The sequence below is a fragment of the Uloborus diversus genome, chromosome 4 (genome assembly GCF_026930045.1).
Source record: "Uloborus diversus isolate 005 chromosome 4, Udiv.v.3.1, whole genome shotgun sequence".
In the NCBI taxonomy this organism is placed as follows: Eukaryota; Metazoa; Arthropoda; class Arachnida; order Araneae; family Uloboridae; genus Uloborus; species Uloborus diversus.
Genome location: NC_072734.1, coordinates 99,799,496 through 99,822,005, shown reverse-complemented (window position 1 = coordinate 99,822,005; position 22,510 = coordinate 99,799,496). Strand labels below are relative to the sequence as shown.

The following is a 22,510-nucleotide window of genomic DNA, read 5'->3' as shown; positions in this document are numbered from 1 at the left end:
TGTTTTGGAATACTTTGTCACTCTTAAAAGCTCTTCTTCCAGTGAGTTCTGAATTGTGTGAGTTTAATAACTTTACTTCTGGAAATAGCTCTGGAACTAGTCATAAAGTGTTTCCAGTGACACAAGCTCGATTATTAGCAGGCCAAAATGCAGTTGATAACGCGTAATCTGCAATCTTTAGGAGTCTGGGTTTTAAAAGAGGGAAAAATGTTATCTGTTTGCATTGCCACATCCGCGTAAAAACGAAACTCGCACGCGTAAAATAAAATAAAGGTGTCAAATCTTAAACCATGTAAAATAAATCCACGTAAAACGAGGGTCTACTGTACTAAATTATGTTTATTATACACATATTTTTCCAATATTTTTAAGCAAAATTTCAACATTAATTTAGAAGAAATAATGCATAGTTATAAATTAGAACTGAGGAAATGTACCTCTGTTTCTTTGGTTCAAGAATGAGCACTAGTAATGTTTCGTAATGAACTGCAAATGTTATTGATCTAATTGAATTTTGATGACGTCATGTGGAAGATGGGCCCGCCCTCTACAGTTCGCCAGCGCGCAAGACCTCAAAGATACGCCACAATGCAGAACACCTGCCCTCTATTAACCATACAGCGTTTCGCTCATCCATAGCTGTAAAGCATATCTTATACTGTCTAAAACGTAAATATAAATATCAAACGTAAATATATATAACAATAAAATGTTTAAAAAAAATCTCTTACTTCAACAACAAATTCACTCACTCATAAGAGTCCAGAATTTTCTAACTTTGCTTATGCTTAAGTACTTTTTCGAGGAGAGGAAAGAGGATAAGAAGCTAACTGCCCAATTAAGGATCATTGAAAGCAGGTGCGGAACAGAAACAAGTATTCCATTCTGTAAAATATACATTATAAGAGAGTTTAACAACTGTCTTGTAAAAGAGAAGATTATGCATACTTTAAATCGTAAATAAATAACATTTCGAGCACATGATATTGCCAAATTTAGAGGGTCTGGTAGGTAGGTGGTAGATGTTACAGTTCACCATAACATAGAGGTTAGAAGAACTAGCGCATGCGAAACTATGGATGCACAGATTTTAATTAGTTGAGAATTCAGTAGCCATGGAATCTTGGTCAACTGAACAACGCTTCTTTGTTTTCAACACCTTTGTTTTAACGCTCATTGGGTAAAACTTGACCACAGAGAGATTACGTGTGAATTCGAGGCGGAAACGGACCACTGCATTTTGTAATAGTTAGGATCTGCGAAAACACGAGACTTGACTGCTTGTGCGTTCTCACAAATTCTATTAACTACAAAATAAAGTGGTCCATTCTCGCTTCCTTTTAACCCGCCATCGCTCCGTAGTCAAGCTTTAGTGCAGACTTGTGATGGGCATAATCGAGTCCTCATAATTGAATTACTCGATTATCAAAGATCACTCGAGAACCCGATTATCACGAGTACCCGATCTCGAGTTCTCGATTATCATAGATCTCGAGTTTTCGATCATCAGATCTCGAGTTCTCGATCATCAGTTCTCGAGTTCTCGATCATCAGTTCTCGAGTTCTCGATCATCAGATCTCGAGTTCTCGATCATCAGATCTCGAGTTCTCGATCATCAGTTCTCGAGTTCTCGATCCTCAGATCTCGAGTTCTCGTTATCCCTTCCCGAGCTCTCGAGCGATGACTGCTCGAGAATTATCACTTTTCGAGTTCTCGAGCGATGGACTGCTCGAGTTTTCGCTTTGTGAACTTCTCGGGATGTTGATTTCTCGAGTTCTCGAGCTATAGACTGCTCGAGTTCTCGCTTTGTGAACTTGTCGAGATGTTGATTTCTCGAGTTCTCGAGATGTCAATCACTCGAGCAGTGTACTTCTCGATCGATGTAATGATCAAATGAACCTCTCAATAGTTGACTTCTGAAAGGATTTAGTTACCTGGGCAGATCTGTCATATGGGTAGAGTATATGTACTCAGTGCCTATTATACAAATTAATAATAGAACCTACGTCCACATATATGTCAGTACAATTATTTCGAAAACCGGATAAGGGTGGGGAAATTGCCCCTTCTTGACCCCCTAAATTACGTGCTTGATTGTACCCCTTCCCCTCGTGCGCAACCCTACAGAAACAATTTGAGAAGTCGGCTGTTTAAGAAGTCAGAGTTGCCCACTCCCCCGACCCCTGAAGAGCGATTACGCACCCTCTCAAATATTATGGAGTAACTTCTAGGACAAGAGCTCTCTCCCCCCCCAATGAGATTTAAAAGACGCTCTCAGCCTCCTCCCCCCTTAAAATTTTATTGGCGCTGTGTGCGCCATGGACACCTAGCGGGTATCCCTGTAAAAGTTAACTTAATTCTGGAACTCAGGAAGTCTAGATACTGGTCGAGAACTCGATTCAAACATCTAGAGATCTCGAATTAAAACATCTCGAGATCTCGATTTAAAACATCTCGAGATCTCGATTTAAGACACCTCGAGATCTCGATTCAAAAGATTTCGAGAAGACAATTGCTCGAGTGCTCGAATCCAATGATCTCGAGAAGTCAATCGCTCGAGTTCTCGAATTAAAAAGATCTTGATTATCAATCGCTCTATTATCAGAAGTACTCGATTCCCGAGATCTGGATTATCAAAAGATCTCAATTATGCCCATCACTAGTGCAGACACAGCGAAGATTTCGCTTTCACTTCATTGCTGGTAGAAACGGCGCTGTTCCATTGCATCTAACAATTCCAAATCTTGAAGATTTTTCAAAAGTCATTACTCGAGAAATTTGAGAATTTCCCCATGCTTTACTTGAAAGGTGTATGAGAATTTTTTCCACTCTGCATTAGACAAGAGCGGCCGTAGTTTGATGATGCCATTTTCCCAACTGAATTACAATTCATTATTTTTTGAGCTCATATGCTTGTAAGATGGCATTGTATTTGTAACCATTGTGGAGTATAACAAATATAATTTATTTTAAAAATAAATTCGTTTTGAAAAAGTAGCAATTCCCTGCAGGACCCTGTTTTTCTTGTACGCTGATAGTCCAGCTATTAAAAGACAGTATTCAGTTTTTTTTCTAAGCACAAATCAAAGATAAACTAGTCTGAGCATTAGAGTCTACATGAAGGCGTTTTGTACTATTATTGCTTCCATTTTTGCACATAAAATGATCTACAGCTGCGGTTTCCAAGCTTTTTTCCCTTGCGAACACCTTCCAAAATCTGTACAAGTTTAGCGAACCCCTTGTGCACTAAGTACTAAGTGACAAGCACCCCCTCCCCTACACAGTGTTTTTTTTTAAACAAAAATAATAATCGCAAAATATAGAAGTACAAACATTGCTACAAGATAAAATGATAGCTAAAACATTGTTACAAAACAAATGCAGCGAAACAGAGAGATAAATTCTTTGAGGTAAAGCTCACTTTGAAAACATCTTTAATGGAATGGTTGTGGAACAAAGAATTTCAAAGTTTGGCTCAAATGCCTTGCCTGAAGTTTCAGTCATTGAAGGCAAGGCAGGCCTTGCCTTCAATATTCGAGTTGAACCAAACCATTGTTTCAGTCACTCGTCTGGTCAGTGCTAATTCTTGTATTAGCTACCAGTTTGTTCGGCACTCTTGGCTTCCTTAAGGTATTTTCCACCTCCAGCTCAGTCACTCCTATGCCAGACTGATGAGTGCTAATAAGCACGAAACTGCAGTCCTCGGCTGGAAATGACTGAGCTGCTGGTGTATTCCATGTATTTCTGCCTTAGCCCTGCTATAGGGCGGTAACTTACTGAACACTGAAAGTTATTTAGGTAATTTCTTACATCTATCATAATCTTGAAAAACTTCATCAGTTAATCTAAGTGTTGTAGTTTATGTTGTTACTGACACTTTAATCTCTTCAATTATTCAGCTATTTTATTTTTAACTCATGGTTTATTTTAATTATATGAAGCAAAATCTTTATTTTGTTGTTTGGGCCACAATGAGACAATTTTTTGAGCCACAATGAGACGTCTCATTGTGGCACAAGCAGCAGTAAGCAAGTGTACAACACTTATCTACTTGTTTTAGTTTACAAAAAAAAAAAAAAAATAAATAAATAAATAAATAAAATAAAAAATAACAATGAAAAATAGGCTTGAATTAAAAATATTTATATTTTAACTAATTATTACGAGTGAACTTTTTATTTCACTACACAGCTTTGTACAAAACAAAACTAGAAACCGGTTAGTTGTTGATAAGTTTGCCAAATCAACTTGCCATAAGTTTGTTGGTACGTATTTCAAAGCACTTTATAATTATAATTAATGTTTGTATAAAGTAATTGTATAAGTTAATCATCAATTAATATTTGCAATTTATTATTTTATTCTTTTCCCGTTTTTTAATCCTGATGATTTTTTTTTTTTGCTTACTGTAATTAAAATTGATTTGTATGTATGAAAAAAAAAACAGTTTTAAATATTTAAAATTTGCTTTAGAAAAATTAATATAATTCTTTGCAACTCTGGGCTTGATTCAGAGGATAGGCCTTTAATACTCTGGTTGTCATTACAAAGTGTTCTGATTATGAGGTAGAAATACAGTGCCTGAAGAGTTTTAACTCCTCTAAAAATAAATTCATTTATATAGATAACGATATTTCGAATATTAGCAGCCAAGATATCCTGGGAAAACTGCCTGAGCTAGATATCCATTCAGAAGGGAGAGTGCTTATAATGCAATTTCCAGAATGTATTAATACTGCTGAAAAACACTAAAATTTAACCTTTGCTTATTTTTTGTTTAAATACTTTACTGAATAGGGAAGTTTTCGATTTTTCAATTTTATTTTTATATGATAGAGTAACATGTATGAACATCATAGGTGAAAAAATCTTTGCGATACGATAAGTAGTTTTTTTTAAATTAATTTTTAAAGTTCAAGCGCTTGTGACGTCAAATGGCATAAGAAGTGACGTCATGTGCTCTTCCGATAGGGGAGAAACGCTAGCGAACCGGTTCCCATGTCTATGGGAGAAACCGAAGGACGTGCATTCGACTTCGAAGAGGAAACGTAAAAGGCTTATCTCTTCGCATTTAACTCCTCGCGTTTCTGGAACATTAAACCTCTCATCTTCTCGGAAATATTCGAATATCATCATTGATGTTACTTGAGGAAGATTATTTATATTGTGCTTTAACGAATCCGGCCTCCATAGTGTGTTCAAAAGGATTATTGAATTTCTAAAAAATAAAAATATCGGCGCGCTCAAAATGTCCCTAGCGAAAACAAGGGATCTTCGTCGGAAGGCTGCCCATTAGTGCCCTGTGACGTAAGCTCGTGACGTTTCAGAAGAGCGCACTTTTGCGCGTGGATTTTTAAAAATTCATTAAAAATCAATCACGGTGTTTTAAAATTCGGCGATGGTGAATTTTTTAGTTTTGAGGGTCAATTAACAATATCCAATAGCCAAAATATGAACATTTAATAGGTAGCAACTTCACTATTAAGTTTCTTTAATAAACTAGATAAAGGTACTTATTTTGCAAACTTTAGGTAAAAGTGATATTTCGTTATTTAGGTCCAGTGATTATTCAGCTGTCCCATTGTGGCCCTACTTATGTCTCATAGTGGCCCATAACTGGGCCACAATGAGACACTTTTCATCAAATTTATAAAGCCTCATAACTTTTTTTTCTAACATTTAATGGGCTAATTTTGATGTAATATACTATAATTTGATACCTTAATATAATCAAATATGTTTCTGTGCTTTAGAACTCACCAATATACGAAAAATGAAAAATATGTTTTTTTTTGTCTCACTGTGGTTCACCCTCCCCTAGAATCTAAAATTGTATGAAAAAAAACTTATCCTCCAATATCAAGAAGTATAAGCCAAAAATTTGCAGTGTAAAACTACCACAAATGCAATATAAAACTTAAACAACCTTAAGATTCTCACTATTTAACCAAGCCTATAAAAAGAGAATTTATACTGTTTAAAGCTGATGGGATTCTTTTTTGTGTTTATACTTCTGAAGTGATAATAGGCATTTAATCATAGCAGTGAAACGTAAAATAATTGATAGCAACCTTTGAAGAAAGGACGAGTCTTTAATCGGTGAGGAGCAAACTTCAGAACCCATTTGGAAAAAACATAAAAATAACTTGGTTTCTTGTGTGACTAGTAAGATTTGTTTGAATACTGCAAACGGTTTACCCGGGCGGTTGGTTTAATGACGTTTGATGACGTCAGTGGTTAGTGTGGTGAATGTCCATATAGAATGTTTTCATTTACGGTCGACTACCGGTAACTTTATCAGAACGCGACTGGTTAGTCACCGGTGGGCCGGTTAATCGGTCGTTCTATTCAAAAATTGCCGTGTTTTCTTTCTCCGAATCACATAATACTATTCTTAAAAAATGGTTTTAAAATGCAACATTTGTACCGGATTATTCTATGTAAGTTAGTTTCGAAAACTAACATTGATAGGAACTGCCATCCATACTTCAAACTTTTACTCTTGTCAAAAAAAAAAAAAAAAAAAAAAAAAAAAAAAAAAAAACATTTTCAGCCAAGTTCTTTTTTTCTTTTAAAATTTACCTCAGCCAACGGATAGTGAAGAATAGTTGCCAAAAATGTCGGATGTACCAACAAGAAATGAATTCCTTGCCAATACTGACCAAAGGCTGCAAATAAGAGGGCATAAGTTGGCATAGAACGTAATATTTTACACCAAGGAGCCGCTGGTCTCTGTCAAAAAGAGAGAAACGAGAGAACATTTTATCAACTTCATTTTTCACAAATCCACAATCCAAATAATATAAGACAAACTTTTTCTACAAAAGAAGTAAAATGAATAAATTCAGGTAAGAATATCATTGTTTATACTCACAAAGTAGTGCAGAAGGATGCTATGTGCAACACTAGTGTTAGCAGCATATTTTAGTTGTAAAAACTAAACTATGTTAAAAAGAACAAAGTGTTTTTCATGCAAAATATTAAAACTTAAAAAGCGTACACGTTACTTTTTCTGCCTCCGATGATTTTCTCCGCCTTCACCTTATTTATTTTTGTGCACCTTATTTATTACTGTTAATTATGTAATATTACCAGATGTTTTCAGAGATAATGCATGAGGAAAATTAGAGCCACTATATAAAGCAGGCGACGTACAAGGCATTTTGGATTTTACTTTTCACTGTTGAAAAATTAGGGTTACTAAAATTTGGGATGCCAAATCTCGTAAAGTTGTTGAAATGTAACTACGTATTAGGATAGATTTGTATATCCTTCATGTTCGATCAGTGAATCAGGTTTTTGGTTCGGGCATAGCAAATGCAGAAATTTTGTAATGCCCGACTTCAGTTCGGGCAAAAGAAAAAAGTGTTTTAATTCTGTGAGTGCCGAAATGAGTTCGTCCAATGCATAATATGTAGGGAAAAGAGGGGAAAAACCGGGACCCTAAGGTTTGCAGTAGGACTTGGCCGATGCATCGACGCCAATAGTTCAACAATTTAGCCATCGGCATCGGCGGCCGATGCTAACTTGGAGGAAACATCGGTCCATCAGCCCTAAAAAACATCCAAAAGTCGATGGAATTGGCCGATGTTTTCGGGAAAAAAAAGGACCTTTGCTGTTTTACTTTTTAATACAAAGTAAAGGAAGTAAGTCACATAAAATTGTTTTCTTAAATTTCAGTATAAATTTCTATTTTAGTCAACCCTGAAAGAGTTTTTAATAGGCTACTGCATTCATGTACAAACAAGTTAATTATTGCGTTGTTTTTTGCGGTTGAATGTACGTATGTATCTCTCATAAATCATAACTCAAAAATGGTAAGCTGTAGAAGGTTAAAATTTCGTAAGTGGTTGTGTGGTCTGCGTACGTTCCAGTTGTGCACTTCCCTTTTTTGTTTTCAATCGGATGTTCTAAAAAGTCTGTTTACTTATTTTTGTGTGGCTATTAATTATTCATTTCAATGCAAAAATAATATAGCGTCTTAGACTGACGATCATTTGGTGATATACTGCCGAATAGGAAACTAACTTCTGGCGGCGCGAGAGCAAAAGTAGACGTCTGCGATGCAGTTTTGCGAGGCCCTTTTAATCATAAAATATTCTTAATTTATCAGGGCTCAGTTACATGGCTATTATTATGAAAAATGAAAAAGAACTGAAAGTTGTAGCAAGTTTAGAAAAAGTTGATCTAGTTGCATTAACTTCTTACAGATTTTGTTAAACTTGTTGTAAAGTTAACGGAATTTTGTTGATGCAGAATGAACGAGCAAAGGTGTTGATGTGAGAGAAGGAGCTAATGTTTAAATATGGAACGCACCAGCAAGTTTTGGAAGTGGCCGAGAATTTAGGATCATTTTTTTTTAAATGATGCTCGGTTAGTAAAATTATTTAACCTCTAAAACTAATGAAAAGATGACCGTTCTCTGTCGGCAATGTTCGAGACAATAACTACGTATGCACACAGTTTTTTTTTTAAATCAATTTTCTTTAAGAAAAATGTGCGACTCAAACTTCTTTTAAAATGTATTTTTCTTTCAAATAAATAGTTTTCGCATGAATACAGTCGGATATCGCTACAACGTGATTCGAGTTACGCGAAATGGCTATAACGCGAGTTTTTCATGAGTAATGAATTTTTTATTGCCGACACAAATTCTTTGCCTGCAACATGAATTTTTTTGAAAATTAGCAGCCGAGCGTTAGATTGGGCTTCGTTGACACTAAATTTTGGTTTTGTGAATGGACTTTCATCCCTTTAGCATCACTGAAAGTAGAAGTTCACACACTGCATTAGTCTAAACAACGCTTTGCCTTAGTTTATACAAATAACCTCTCCGATTCTTAACGCGTGTTTTTTTTTTCTCCTTCATTCTACATAATGAACGTTGATAAAATGGAATGGCACTCAAACGCGCGTTTTCATTTTAAGTTGGTGAAAGTGGAAAGAAAAAGAGAAAGTTTCTGAGCATTAAAGAAAAGGTCAAGATTCTCGATATGGTTGAACAATTAAAAAGTACTTCGAAGGTAGCACGACAATTAGGTATGAGTGAATCTTCGACACGTTCCATTAAAATTCAAGAAAAGGAAATCCGTAAAAGTTCAGAACTTAGCTTTAATACTGAAGCTGGCGGAGTAGTGTCTGAGGAGCAAAATACAAACATCATGAAAATGGAAACTGCTCTTTCATTGTGGCTAAAAGAAGTCAGAAAAAGGGGTGTTCCCACACTGCATAAACCGTCATCTGCATCATTTTAAAAACTATAATTAAGTTTACAATATCTACTGTTCAGTGCTATTATAATGCAGTTATGTGCTTAATGTAAGTGCCGTACTGTTTTAATTCATGTCTCTCATTGATTATTGATTTTGTGCCTCATAACAGTAATTTATGTTAAATAGTAACGCTTTTTCTAAAATACAGTAAAAAGTCAGTTCTTTATAAAAGATACGGTAATATATAGTTGATAAATGGTTTGAAACAATATGAGGGGTGTAAACACATGTCTGAAATAATTGGGCATGCTTATAAAAAAATTCCAAACATACTTTGTTCCACAACGCGAAATTTCGACTTGCGCGAGGGGTCTTGGAACGCATCCCTCGAGTAAGTCGGGACTCGACTGTATACCTCTTCTTTTGACTCTAGTTAAGTTACGGAATGATTTTAAATAGCGAAAACCACTTTGGGCCAAAGTAACCCAAACGCAAGGGTAACATTGGCTCAAATAAAAAGCAATAATACAGGGTAAAAATACTTGGAAATAAACTGATCACTATTCAAAAAATAAATCGAGAGATCTCGAGATGTGTGGAACAAGTTTCCACAACTTGGAAATATGAATAGTTACAAAACTATTGCGAGAAAAAATGAGAAAACTTCCAAAATTTGGGCCAAAGTACCCCGCGTTTACGGTATTATAATCACAAACAACTTTGTTTCAAGTGGATTATGAAGTTTAATGTTTTCTACTTCAAAAAACTTTTACTTACTTGACTGTAATCTTGAATGAAAAATAAATAGTATATAATAAAATATCGTTTGGCCAATATAGCCCTCAAGGGCTCTTGCGCCATAAAAACCAAATAAACCAACCATCAAGTGGATTTTTCAATAAACTCGGCAAAAAATTAATTCTTCTCCATCATAAAACGGACTTGATTTCCAGTGATACGATTATTAAACCTTTAAAACTTTTGTAAAAATTATCATAAACATATATTTATAATAATTTAAAAAATCAGAACCAAGGGCATATCATGAAATCTATGTCTGTTAGATTAAAATAATACATGCGGTGCTCAACCGTTTTTACCTGAGAGTAGCATCTCATTTGAAGATTCGCGAGCCAGAACATATATCCTTTTTTTAAAAGTTACTGCTGGAATACACATAAAAAGAAAGAATATTGAAAGCAAAAAGTTGTTGTTACAATTATCGCACGTTTATTTTTATCGATACGAAGTCATCATTTTCGTCTTTTCGAAAAAAATTTCCGGATATTTGACTGTACAACAATCGTGCTCAATACCAAATAAAGATAATCGATTATTTTAGACGTTTCTTGAAAATATTTTTTGATCTGTAATATTAAACATAACAACGGGCCTTATATATCAACTTCATCACCCGCCGGTTGGGCACCATTGAATTAATAAGTCAAACATTTGCTGTTCACTCATAAAATGCTCATTTAAAAATGTGTCTCATAGCAAAAGCATGAAAGATAATTAATGTTCTTATATTCTCTCTCTCATAACACTAGACATAATTCACTGCAAATTTTCTGTTTTAATCGCAATATCAAACAAAATATTTGTTACCTTCAATGTCAATTTATTCTCTTGGTTTCCTAAAATAAATTTCAATTCTGCTCTAGATGTTTTTGGATCATCTTTAGGTAAGCTTTTCAAAGAAAGCATCTGAAGTACGGTAATAATAAGGCCAATTCCTCCTTAAAAATACCAAAATAATTTTTTAAACATAATATTGAGTTATATAATAAAATGTTTCAATTAAACAAAAGGTACTAGTGAAATGTTTTAGTACTGTTCGAGGGTAAACTGCAGTAAGTTTTCTTCAGTTTTTTTTTCTCAATGTAAATAAAAATTTTCTAAGAAACATTAAAGTTATGCATAAAAATCTTATTAACAAGAGATAAATCAATTTTTTCTTTACAGCAAAACAAAACGGATGCAGTCTTTTTATGAGTATTTTTTTTAAATTTTAACCGTAAGTTAAATTTGATACTTTCCATCCAAGTTGAACCTCACAGTTATTTTCAACCACGAATAATTTTTTTTTTCATGGTATAAAACATAAAGAATCATTTTTGAGAAACAGGTTTTGTTTTCCGATACATTTTTTTTTTTTTTACATTAAATACAGTTCTGAAAGCTCATGCTTTAAATTTACCCTCTAGACTCCGTAAAATACGCAGCTGAAAAACAATATATATATATATGACTCGATTAGAGGAATCGTGTCTTTAACAATCAAGCTAAGCGTTCTTTTTCTGTTATAACTTCGAAGAATTAATTAGTAAATTTCATTACGTGAAGAGTTATCTATTGATACGAAAGTGTTATTATGTGTCATCATTTTTTCCTTCACATAATCAGGAATGTGTGTCGATACTTTACTTAAATTTGCATTTGAAATAGATATTAAAAGAAGTTCAACTGGTCTGGTTACCTTCCTAGTTCTAAAAAAAAGCACTTTTCTGAACTTTTCAGAGAAATATCTTGCACAGTTTTAGCGTTTTTATTAGACACACACATTTGGAGATTAAATTGGATTTATATAAAGGAAAACTTTACAATATTAACTTTAAGTAATCATTTTTCACGGAAAAGAAGGTTGTCATAACATTTACGTTGAGCCATTTAAACATCATGAGAGCGATAACAAGAAAAATATATACACGGGGCATCGTCATGTAAATTCACACCCCGTTCGTAAAACATTTCAGCACAAAGTATAGTGGAATGTTCAAAGTAAAAAAAAAAAATATCTACACTATTTTTTCTAGTCTTCCATGGCATTTCTCAAAATTGAACATAGTGAGAAAAACGTTGTTAGGAATTTTATTTATTATGTACAGGGTTACCTGAAATAGACTGACTGCTTTCAAAAATTTATAAGAGGAAGATGGTTACTGATGAAAAATTAATGGGGTCGTTTCCAAAATTTTAAAAGTACTTTTTTCTGAAAGAGCATGCTTAAAAACATAGGACCTGACCATTTTTTAATTAATTTGTTTAAGTTTAATATTTTTTAAAAAACTACTTAATTCGGTGAGCATTTATTCTTTATGGTTCTGCCGATAACATCAAAAATGATTAAATGCCATTCAGTGTTGCCATTCACAGAACAAAATATTTAATTCGCATCTTTACTCAAGTGTATTGGCAACGATATGGTTGATAGCAAACTTAGAGCGCAATTTTAATTCGCTTCTTGATTATCATAACGTGGAAACGTGATAGAAAGATGCGCCAAAGAGCATCATTTTTGACGTTATCAAGACCACGCCTAGTTAGAAAAATCGGACATTTAAAAAAATTAATTAAAAAATAATTGTTGGGAAAGTGAAAGTATTTTCTGGGTCCATGGTTTTTTTTTTTGCTTATTTTATCAATTTCAGTGACAAAAAGTACTACTTTTGACTGAAGGAAACAACCTCATTCTTGCAGATAATTCATGAGGTGGGCCGTAAATGTTGAGTTCCAAATTTTAGTTCCAAAATTTTCCAATAGATGGCGCAGCAGATATTAAGCCCGTAAATCAAAGAAATATAAAAAATACATCAAAATATTTTGAAAATTGTTTTTAACAAACAAAATTACAAAATTGGAGAAATGTCTACCGTCGGCTGCAATCACAAGTCGCAATCGGAGGAAAAATCGATGAATTTCAATTCTTCTTTTTTGATTCACGCTTACAATATGAAGCACCATCTATTAAAAACATTTGAACTGAAATTTGAAACTTTAGAGGGAAAAATTTACGGCCCATCACATGAACTTTCTGCAAGAATTAGTTTTCTTAATCATTAACCGTTTTCCCATTATAAATTTTTGAAAACAATCAGTCTATTTCAAGAATCCCTGTATTTTGATTGAATCTGAATATGATTTTCAAATTCAGATACTGTGATCATAAATAAACACCCATAATTTTAACTGAAGATTTTTATATTACGAGGTGCCAGACTTTGAGATTGACAGACGTGGCACCAATACTCATGCAACCCAAAAATTACTGTTTTAACCAAATGTACTATTTTTCAGCATATTAATTTCAAATCATTTTAAACATAAGGTTTAAGGTATAACTACTTACAGTTTTCTTAAATGTTTCAAAAGTCTTAATATTTATAAAAACGAAAAATATTGCCACCGATTTAAGGATATCAAGCGTTCCTAAAATTAGACTATGGTCATCATTTTTTTTTTCTTTTTCTTTTTTTTGTGTTTCTTGCAAACAAAAGCCCGGTTGCTATTAATTGCACTCATCATTTGAGACATTTACTTACCAAAGGTGTAAAATACAACAGGCCAACCTCCAATGGAGATACTCCCACAAATCAAACTAGATGAAATCCCTGGCACTAGAAGTCCAAACATGTATCCTGAGAGGGCAAGCCCCGTTAAAAGTCCACGTTCCGCTATCGGGAACCAGTTAGCCAATAGCACCATCACTGCAGGGAACATCAAGCCCTGAAATTAAATTTGGTGTCAAGAAAAAAAAAATCAAACAATTACACAAACTATGCAGCAGTTGCCAATAGAACAGGTATTGAACAATTTGACATGATTTTTTTTTTCTAAATGTATCAAATGTAACAAACGTGGCAATAATAAGTAATAATAAAGGCTCATTTTAAGGTCGTTGTTAGTTTTGTTTCAATTCTAAGAAATGCTGCTAAGTTTGAGCAGCATTTGATGAAAGAACGCCCTAATATATATATGAAGCTTTATATGAAAAATTTTCTACTCTCATCCAGAATATATGCTTCTCGCCAACTTCATTCGTTCAAATGAACTTCATATTTCCTATTCCTATTCCTATTCAGAGTCACAACTGACTACAACTGTATTTATGTCGAGGCTTCATATTTAAGGTACAGTTATTCAGGATAAATTTTATTATTACTTTTTCTATTTTAAACTGCCCCACTTATATTTTATACAACATAATTATATTCAATTAGCCGACCCGTGCGGAACTCCGCACTGTGCTTCGAATCGTTCCCATCTTTAAAAATTTTAAAGAAGGAACATTATGAAGAAGAATCCAAAAAAGTATATGGATTAAAGTAAACGGAAAAAAATTAAACGCACAAAAGAAGGTATGTAATTTAAAGACATCAGTAACAAAACCTCGTTAACTACAATGGGGTGATAATGTGATCATCACTCATTTTTTGGTTGCACGTATTTTCAATGTAAACAAAAATATCTTTAAAAGTTTCTACTCGTGAAAAGGCAGTAATTGTGCATGTAAAAAATGGGGTTGCGGTAAATAATCCTGCCAATGTGAGCCTCTGACGAAAAAAAAAGAAACATTAAACGGATACTTATTGGCACGGATTCGAACTAGCGTCATTCCTTTTATCAGCACAAAACTCCAACTAACCGAGCAAATGCACTGAATTTCGAATGCTATTCATTGAAGCAATGTGTAATAAAAAAAAGACCGTGGGTCTATGTTTTGTCATCATCCAGCATGATTCGCTTTAAAATAAATCGTATAACATGGAATTTGATTAAGAAGGAAGGAAGATCTCGCGTAGCGATTTAAACAAACAGTCTAGAGAAATAATAAATAAAATTTAGAAGAAGTGTTTTTATTTTTGAAAATTGATGCAGTTTCTCATAGCAGTTTGCTTTAGCCGTTAGGGCTTGGATGCCAGCACATGTTTTTTTAAGCAAACACTTAAAATTTCAAACCAAATCCAGTTGAACTGAGTCCGTTTTTGAGTGTAATTTTTCGAACGTAGACAAAATGCAATGATTTTTTTTTCGCCGAAAGCGCAGGAGAAAATGATTTCTTATTTATGAAATTAATAGTAGTTTTGATTATTTACTTCGTATTTTAATAAATAGTTAAAGGTTCACTGGGTGAAACGCGTAATTTCAGGGATGTTGTACCCACGGACAAAAAAAAAATAGTTTTTAAGAAAAATTTTTTGAAGTTGAAACCTTTGAGATTTTCACCTGATAAAAATTGCCAAATTAGGTGATAAGTTGTAGATTCTGCCAGAAATTTTTTTCGATCCATTCCCAGAGACCAGCAAAAATTGAAAAGTAAATTTTGTCTGTGGGCACAGCAACTTCCCCTAAGTGTAATAATATACGAAATATAAATTGTTGAAACTGGGATATTTTTTATGCAAACCCTGCATTTTGAGCTAAATCTAAGGTGATTGCTGAAACAGTTATCAGGGCATGACATGGATTCATTAACTTCTAAATGAAATAAAATAATGAGAGACTTTTGGAAAGCTTGCCTGAGCAATTCCTCTAACACATTGAATTAACATTACGAAATAAGGACTGACGTTGGCGGTAAATGGAGTTACTAAGGTGCTGAATGACGAAACGAATGTTCCAATGATTAACATTATTCTAGGACCGAATGTTTCAGCCAGTTTTCCTCCAATTATCAGACATAGCAAGTATCCAAAGAAACCGGCTCCCAAAATGCAGCCTTGGATATTCGGACTCCAGCCATACTTGACAGGGTACTGCAAAATAAAATATAAGGATATTTTGTGAAATTAGGGTAAATTTAGTTCCTGCCCATGTGAGAAATATTTTTTTATCAAGGTGTAAGAACCTTTAAATTGTTTTTTACGTGAAACATCTTATGCATAACTATCGATAATTTTATATATTCGATATTTCAAGAATTTTTTAGTTTATTCGTTGCTTATAATCTATTTTGTTTATTAAAATAAACAATTTTGTTGTAAATGTGCCTAAGTCAGGCGCAGAAAGAAAAGGAGCGTGGCGTGAGAGAAAACGTGCGGGTGAAGTGTCAGTTCAGAATGTAAAAATAAAAAAGTTAAAATTTTCGCTTCTTACCAAAAATTTTTATGGCACACAGTCTTTATCTTATAATCTTTACGATACACAATTTTCATTTTTAGCTTACCATACTTTTAAGCAAAAAAACTAACATTTAAAAAGTTAAATGTTATTTTTTAAAAAAATTAAGTGAGTGGAATCTGAAATGTAGTCGTATTAAATGCATAACCTAAAATGTACCATTTAAAATTACTTACTTTTTTAAAGGAGCATTGAAATGTTTTTTCGATTTCGATTCCGAGTCACAACTGACTACAACTGTATTTATGTTGAGGACTGCATACTAAGTGCCTTGCCTCCGTTATTTTTTTATACCGATAGATGGCAGCACTATTACCGAATCGAACTGTTAATGAGAATTTAGAACTAGTTCAGGAGCTAATAGCTACCTGGTGCTAGCACCCCCAGACGTATCGTTTCACTTGGAGGACATTGAGACCACGAGCATATTTAACGTCGCCCAGTCCCCTTTAATGACGACGGTGGATCTTCGACCATCGAGGTTCGAACTCGGGACCCTCCGGCCCCGAATCCGACACTCTACCGATCGGGCTACCAGGGCCCTAAATTTTTTTTTAATTCAATATTTCTACGCAAACATCGGTGCCATTTATGCTCTTAAATATAGATAATGTGCCTCGTTGAGATGTTTCTGACAAACATTTCGAATCTAGGCTTCTTACCAGGGAACCTCACGACTTCGGTAATCATGGAAAAAGTTCAAAATGGTTGCATTCGAAAGAGCATATTTAGCCATTTTTTTTATCCATAAATTGTGTGCCCTCGTTTTCTCGTTTTCGAGATATAGGGGCTTAAAGTCTGTCGAAATTTCAAGAAAAGTGGCAAGATTTAAAGACTTGGCAAAAAATTTAAAACACCGTGCGATTTCATCGTCTGCATCTTGCAAGGCATCTCATTTCCAATTTACGTCATCTGCAAAGCGTGTGAAAGATGTGTTGCATATGAAATGAAAAGTAGTAAGCTTTATCCAGAGGAACAGAGGAACGACAACTTTACAATGAAATTAAACATAAATTGTATCATTTCATTCGTGATAATAATACATTTCAGAATTTTTCCGTGTTTTAAATGTATCTAACTCAATTTATTTAAGTGTTAATTCTCATTAGTGAAATATGTTGTGAGTACTTCTTAATAATCTGGGAGAATTAATATGAACAAGTACAAAAAGCAGACTAGGTTGAGCTCATATGCAGATAATAAAATGAATGCTCCCTGACGTTGAAACAAAATGGTCATAGATTATGGTATCATTTTTTTAAAGTGATAATTAATACATAAAGTTAAGTATTTAAGTGGTAGAAAGTAAAGACACATAAAATCAAAATACTACGCATAATTTAATATACTTGATCATGCGAAAGTCCATTACTCATCTCTCTTGTTGTGTTAGTTAAATACTGCATGGTATGATTTCCATCGTGACCTTGAAAATCCACCATAGCTACAATGGCAATACTCATGTTAATTCTGTGAGCGTTCAGAAGAAAATAAATTGCAAATCCATGAAGCATAATATTGTAACGTCGTTTCCAAAAAGGTTCTTCAGTTTCTGAAAGAAAAAGAGAGACAATAAAAAATGTATCGATAAAAAGATAACGACTATTTATTCCATTTCATTTATCACAAGAAAAATCTGACGCGTGGCTATACATGGTCTAACCTGAGACTAATGTCAGAGAGTTAATTGGAAAGCATTTTTTGGTTAGACAGTTCTGGTAGAAAAGACATGTAAAGATTAAAAACAGAATCTTCCTGCGTATATACAGTGAGCTCTCGAAAACTCGAAGTCACAAGGGACCGACCAGCTAAAAGCTTCGAGTTATGGAATGATCAAGTTATCCGAAGTTCCCCTCCCAGCCTTTTCAAGAATAATGTCCCTTTTTCTCTTCAGAAGTTGTGTATGTTAAATAGGCAGTAACGATCATATTTTAGAATAAAAAGAGTTATTAGTACAGTAGAAAAATATTTTCACAGGAGAAAAGGGTGCCCACATAGGGGGCATGGGGTGCTCAAGCCCCCCCCCCCTTACAAATTAGAACTTCCTTGCTTTTAGTACTTTTTTCTTTACAAAAATGTTAAAATATTTCTTCTCCAGCTAATGAATAAGTTATTAAAAATGTCAAATTTTAATGACTCTAATCTGTTCTGAAATTGGTTTTCATGGGGAAAATATCATGCTTAACCATGGTTAAAATATCTGAGCCCCCTTATAATTTTGCATATGGGCGCCCATGGACAGAGAATACATTTTACTAACGTACGTATTTAAAAATTTATTTTTGTCTGCTTACATTGATTTTTTTAATTGTTTCTTTTATCGGATACAAGTCATTCATTATCTTTATATATTAATAGCAAGCCGTTTTCTTTAGGTACCGAGTCCTCCTCTGTTTGTGAACCGATTTCTTTCATTCTTTTTTTGTTCGGTAGCTATTGCCATGTTTTAGTGTCATCAGTAAAAATTATTGAAATCGAACGCTAATTAACGGAGATGTTAATAAAAAAACGCATTTTCGTCCTAAATCGCTCTTTCTACGCGAACGGGTGGTCCAATTTTTTCGAATTTGATATGGTTTGAAAGGTCTTTGAAAAATACTCCTAACGAAGAAATTGTCAGGGCGCCCAAAGTCCAATAACCTAAATCCACTAGAAAAAAAGTTAGAAGCATTTTTTAGTTAGCGATACTCAAAAATTTTGATTTTATCTCTTTTCCATTGTTGAAACTCATTGTTGGAAGCGTGAAACTTTTAGTTTTAATTCATCTTTTAAACCGCTTTTTCTACACGAAAAATGCATTTTAGTGCTTCGAGCTTGGTATGGTTGGAAAGCTCGTAAAAAATGCTTTAAAACACGTTCTGCCTGGTTTACCGAGCGAAAATGCCAACCCGCTAGAAAAGCTAGAAACAGCGCTAGAAGCAATTAAAAGTTCGTGAAAATTCATTTTTATTTGCTTTTTCACGCGACATAGCGTGAAGAAATTGCTGGAAAATATTATGGTGTTGCCAATTTTCGCTTGAGCATAAAGAAATGAAATACTTGCATTTGTTTTTATTATTGAGGCTTTTTGGGTAACTACGGGCATTTAAAATATTTTCATTTTGATTATGTTTTTGCGATTTTAATATTTAAATAAATTATTTTACGGAGTGAGGGACGACTTTCAGTTTCAGCTCCCAATAATACCTGCATTTGCTATCACCCGAAACAGATCTCAAGGTGAAACTTTTGATAAAATTGGCGTATTATTACGACGTCCAGTGCTTTCGCATGGACAAATAATATGTTGTCATTGTCGTGAGTCGAGTTCGTTCATTTGACTGTCGGAAATTTTATATTTAACGGCAAGATCATGCCTACTTTAAATTTTTTTTTTTTTTTTTTTTTTTTTGTACAGAAGTTTTACGCGTTGAGGGAGTTTTGCGGCATCATTTCATTCAGAACGACTTCCATAATTAGGAAATTGGCGAACTTTATCCATTTTGGCACCAATGCCAGGACGAGAAATATTTTTCTTTTTCATTCCTAAAAAACGATTACAGAAATGTCTATTTGCAAGGAACTGACTACGAATGAAATCCCTCTTTAAGGTGGGGTTCATTAAATTGTAACCGTTCGTGACGAAGCGGAGGAAATAAATGACAAGAGGAACATACAATAGGGAGAATGGGACATCAAACTTTTTTTTGATAAGAACGTTTATGAAAAACAGTATGATATGTGGCAAAGGGAAGAGGGGGTTATGGTGAAGTGTGAAACTTTGCGACAAAGGGAAGAGAGATCCGAAATTTTGAAAAGAGCATTTGTCAGTTTTCCCCTAAACCGTAAACAAGTCACAAACACGATTTTTAAAAAAATTACACTATTATTGCGACGTCCAGCGTTTTTGAATGGACAATTTTTAATGTAGCATGTAGGATTCGTTCATTTGACTGTTTAGAATTTAATAATTCTAACGGCAGAGGTCAAGGCAACTTACTCAATAATATTAAACTTATTAAAAGAAGTATTGTTCATGCAGAAGTTTTACGTATAATCTGAATTTTGCAGGATCATTTCATTCGGGAAGATTTTGATAATTGTTAAATTGGCGAGCGCTCTTCATTTACTGGCGTCAATTTTTTGGCACCAATTGCAGCTCGAGAAACGTTTTTACTTTGCATACGAAAACAAAGAGTAGGGAAATGTATATTTGCATACGGTTGCCTCAAAATAGGGGCTGTCCACGAATGAAGTCCCGTTTTAAGGTGGGGTTCATGAAATAGTAACAGTTTGTGACAAGGGAGAGGAAAGACATCACAAGAGGAGCATACAATGGGGAGAACGTGACAACAAGCCTTTATTTTATAGGAACGTTTATGAAAAACAGCGTGACATATGACAAAGGGAAGAGGGGGTATACTGAAGTGCAAAACATTGTGACAAAGGGGTTAGAGGATCGGAAATGTTGAAAACTGTGACATCAGTTATGCACCGCCCTTAACCATAAACAAATCACAAAGTCTACCTTTTTAAAAAATTGCACTATTATTACGACGCCTAGTGTTTTTGAATGGACAGTTATATGTTGACACGAGTAGAGTTCGTTCATTTGATACTTGGAAATTTATATTTCTAATGACGAAGAAGCAACTTACTCAATAATAGTAGACGTTTTATAAGTAACATTGTTCACACAGAAGTTTTACGTATAAATTGAGTTTTGATGCTTCATTTCATACGGGAAGATTTCAAAATTTGGATAATTGGTGATTGGTGGACGCCTTTTATCCATTGGCGTCAATTTTTTTGTTTCCAATGCCAGCGCGAAAAATGTTTTTCCTTTGCATACGTAAACAAAGAGTAGGGAAATATTTATTTGCTTAGGGTTAGCACAAAGCAACATGATATCCAAAATAAAATTATTCAAGCCAGCAATTTGTCGACCACACCAGTTTCTCAATGGGGTTGTTTCCTTCAATCAAAATTACTACTTTTAGTCACTGAAATAGATAGAATAAGAAAAAAAAATGTTGAGCCAGAAAAAACTTTTATTTTCTCAACAGTTGTTTTTTTAAAACTTTTTTAAATGTACGATTTTGGAAATAAGGTGTGGTCTTTATGACATTATAAGTGATGTACTTTGGCGCGCGACTCCATTGCCGCACTAAATATTTACGGTTTGCTCTCAACCGCGTTTTCGGGTTATGATAATTTGCGCTGTGCGCTAATGGCATCAATGAGTGGCATTTTATAGCTTTTGATGCCAAAAAATTAGTTTCAATCTGCGCACCGATTAAAATAGTTGTTAAAAAATATTAAATTTATTCAAATTATTTAAAAAATGGTTAAAACCTTTGTTCTTAAGCATCCTTTTTCAATAAAAATTACTTTGAAAATTTCAGAAACAACCCCATTACCGAAATATCCCTTTTCATTCATTTATTTTGAGATTAACAGACAAAAACCAAAATTTTAATAAATTATTACTGTTTGGTATTGTGTGTACATATTAAAATTGTATGTTTTCAGATATGCAGTAAACATGAGCAAGAGTAGAAATAAAAATGTTGGAAATAGTTAAATTCATACAAGTTTTCTCAAATATTCATTTATGAATATGGTCGAATTTCGACCACTGGGCGAACACTAGTATTTACAAATCGACTTTATGTTTCAAGCTAAAACATTCGATTTTCGTTTTGACATCATTCCAAGTAAACACCACACAACCAGATCTCAATCCTGAAGTCTGGATTGGAAATAGCCAAGCACGGTTGCCATATTTTCAGGATAGAAGGCACATACAGAGGTGTGAAAATTATTAGAGTAATTGTGAAATTTATAGTGAAAGAAATAATACTTTATTTTGAAAATATTCCTACATTTAGTATTGACGGTGCACCCCCTTGTTTTTTACTAAGGATTAGATACGTCTTGGCATACTTTTAAGTTTTTGGCAATTTAATTGTATTTCCTCGTCATAGTGCCTAATTTGGATGAGTCCCTCTGTCAGACAATTCTTGTTTTGTAAAGTTCTATTTCCTTAATGTTTTCTTTATAATGCTTCAGTCTCTATTGGGCTCATATCTGGACAGTTTCCATGCCATGGAAGTGTTTAGATATTTTTTTCATTCAAAACTTTGGTTGCAGATAAAGCATCAAGACACAGAGAGCTCCATCATGCATGGATATGAAATCTCCATTTGGAAACCAATCTTTCAATTATGAAACCGTTTCTCAAGCACTTTTTCATGCTGATGATGAGTCATTATGCTTTCTACAATGCATAACATTCATCATCCTGAATGGAAATTACGCTCCAATATATAACTTGGGTAAGATGTTTATTTGTTTGTGCTAGGCAAATCGGGGAAAATACTTTATTGGTATTTCTCTTGATATATTAACTGCTTTC

The 22,510-nt window shown here is 33.9% G+C and overlaps 1 protein-coding gene across 1 annotated transcript in view; it reads right to left on the bottom strand.

Annotated features, from left to right (window-relative positions):
- The window catches only part of LOC129221323 (putative inorganic phosphate cotransporter), a 29,170-nt gene extending 15,278 nt beyond the window's left edge, over window positions 1-13,892 (bottom strand). The window contains exons 1-4 of the mRNA XM_054855789.1: window positions 13,536-13,892; window positions 10,822-10,952; window positions 6,584-6,733; window positions 753-885 (exon numbers count right to left, since the gene is read on the bottom strand). Coding sequence (XP_054711764.1) covers window positions 753-885; window positions 6,584-6,733; window positions 10,822-10,952; window positions 13,536-13,713 — 592 coding nt within the window. The 5' untranslated portion in view covers window positions 13,714-13,892. The remainder of the gene's footprint in view (window positions 1-752; window positions 886-6,583; window positions 6,734-10,821; window positions 10,953-13,535) is intronic.
- Window positions 13,893-22,510: the final 8,618 nt, after the last annotated feature.